Source organism: Azolla caroliniana, unplaced genomic scaffold (genome assembly GCF_043228905.1).
Source record: "Azolla caroliniana isolate FFs.n. ecotype wild unplaced genomic scaffold, voAzoCaro1.0.p SCAF_4, whole genome shotgun sequence".
Lineage (NCBI taxonomy): Eukaryota > Viridiplantae > Streptophyta > Polypodiopsida > Salviniales > Salviniaceae > Azolla > Azolla caroliniana.
The window spans coordinates 22795790-22798130 of record NW_028230439.1 but is presented as its reverse complement, the minus strand read 5'-3'; the positions used below and the strand labels follow the sequence as shown (position 1 = coordinate 22798130).

General features: G+C 36.9%; 1 protein-coding gene across 1 annotated transcript; it reads left to right on the top strand.

The window, feature by feature from the left end:
- The first annotated feature begins 394 nt into the window (after positions 1-394).
- On the top strand, positions 395-2005 carry LOC147865473 (thioredoxin-like protein YLS8). Its single transcript, XM_087318294.1, has 2 exons — positions 395-595; positions 1478-2005. The coding sequence occupies exons 1-2, from the start codon at positions 476-478 to the stop codon at positions 1784-1786; spliced, it is 429 nt and encodes a 142-aa protein (XP_087174420.1). The 5' UTR covers positions 395-475; the 3' UTR covers positions 1787-2005.
- Positions 2006-2341: the final 336 nt, after the last annotated feature.

Genomic DNA, 2341 nt, shown 5'->3' with positions numbered 1-2341 from the left:
AAAATTTCAAAAATTTAAAGATTTTCCTAAAATGTGAGAATAAGGCATGAAAATGAAATGATTGTTTAAAAAACAATATTTTTAATGTTTTTAAAAATTGTAATTAAAAAAATAAAAAATTGTTTAAACAACAGTTTCTAACTGTTGAAACCGAACCGAACCGTTTAGCCCGTGGTTTCGCGGTTCGGTTCGTTTCAAACCGAACCGTTTCCAATTGTTATATATAATGATAAACTTGGGGAGTTGTTCCGGTTACAGTTTCTCCATAGTCATAAGCATGGAGGGGTACCTGGGAGAAATAGTGATAAATTGGGAGGAGGGGTATTTCGGAGATTCTCAATAACCACCATCGTCTTCGTCTTCTTCTTCCTGGTCGCATACACAGACAGAACCAAAAAACTCAGCGAAAGGCAGACAGACATACACAGAGCGAGAAGCTCCTCATTTTGGTCTTCCGGAGACACACACCCAGGATATGTCTTACCTTCTTCCTCACCTTCACTCAGGCTGGGCCGTGGATCAGGCCATTCTCGCAGAGGAGGAGCGCGCCGTCGTCATCCGTTTCGGCCATGACTGGGATGAAACATGTATGCAGGTAACACCTATCTTCAATATCTCTTCAGCTTTCCGTTTTCGCGCTCTCTAACTTTGCTCCCTCGCCATGGCTTCTCCACCGTTTCGGCGAGCTTCTCATTTCGTTTCCTATGTAAGATTCATCGAAAATAAGTCACTCCTTTCAAGCCTCCATTCCCTTGGTTTTTGAGAATTTGATTTGTTTGCTTTGGAGACTTACCTTTTGCTTTCGCTAGAGTTGTTCTGAAACTAGCAGAAAGCTGTCTTTGTAGACCTCCCTCTGAAATTCCCATCAAACTTCCATTTCCATGGTTTATTCTACGTCTCTGAATGTGATTTGTTTGCTTTGGAAACTTTCCTTTTGCTATACCGAGAGTTGTTCTGGAACTAGTAGAGAGCTGACTCTTTAGCTTTCTATTTCAACGCTCGTTCAACCTTCCATATTCATGGTTTATTCCACGTTTTTGAAATTTACTTGTCCGCATTTAAAGACGTATCTTTTGCTGGCTTGATAGCTGTTCTGAAACTAGTAGAAGGCTTGCTCTTTAGCTTTCTCTCTCAAGTCTCCATCAAGTTTCCATCCCCGTGGTTTATTCTATGTTTTGAAAGTTACTTGTCTGCTTTTGGTGACATTATGGCCTTACGGGTTCACTAATGTTTATTTTGATCCACAAGATTTGGTATGACATCCACAATAATATTATCTTTTAGCTTTTCCTCTGTAATATTATCCATTGTTTTGTCACTGCTGCTTGTCGGTTTCTATCGCTTTGCAATATTGCAGCTTCCGTTGCTATGATTCCTTCTCCATATATTGACAGTGTCATGATCATTTCTTTTGCTTTGCAAATTTTCCTTTTTTTGGAGCTTTGATTGTTCCTATTTATTTATTTATTAATTGTAGATGGATGAAGTTCTTGCATCTGTGGCTGAAACGATCAAGAATTTTGCAGTCATCTATCTTGTAGACATCACTGAAGTTCCTGATTTCAACACAATGTATGAACTTTATGATCCATGCACAGTCATGTTCTTCTTCCGAAACAAGCATATCATGATTGATCTTGGAACAGGTAACAACAACAAGATCAATTGGGCCTTGAAGGATAAGCAAGAATTCATTGATATAGTGGAGACCGTGTACCGAGGTGCAAGGAAAGGACGAGGTTTGGTTATCTCTCCTAAAGATTATTCTACTAAATACAGATATTAATCTGCACGATTGAAAACGAAATGCCTATAGTTGAGATCTTATTAAATGTGCAGTAAAAGAATGCTCTTTGCCCTTTAAATGTGTTGTAAATCATAAGGAAATGTCGTTAAAGATATTTTCTTATTATTGAATGAAGAATCTGTGGAATATGAGATGTAATTAAAATAAAAATGCTTTAAATTGGAAATGCTATTTGCAACAATAGCAAACTTTTCATTGCATGTGTTTGAAAATCTTAAAAAAGTGTAGAGCGAGCAATTGGTAGATATCATGAACCTCTCTTTTTTGTCCTTTTTAAGAGAGGTTAAGAGAGAACATTTTGTGACATGAGCTATAATATATATATTTAGGGTATGATGTAGTTTTTGGTAGAAGTCAAACTTAAAGGTGAAATTGTCATTAAAGTTTTTATGATTATAAAATCAAAATGAATTATGGGTCAATGTTTGTGTATATAATCTATATAAGCAAAGCTAAAATTAGGGTTTAGTGCAAGTCTTGGGGGGTTTAAGTGGAGTACGGCTTGGGAACTAAACTACCTTGTATAGGAGAAAA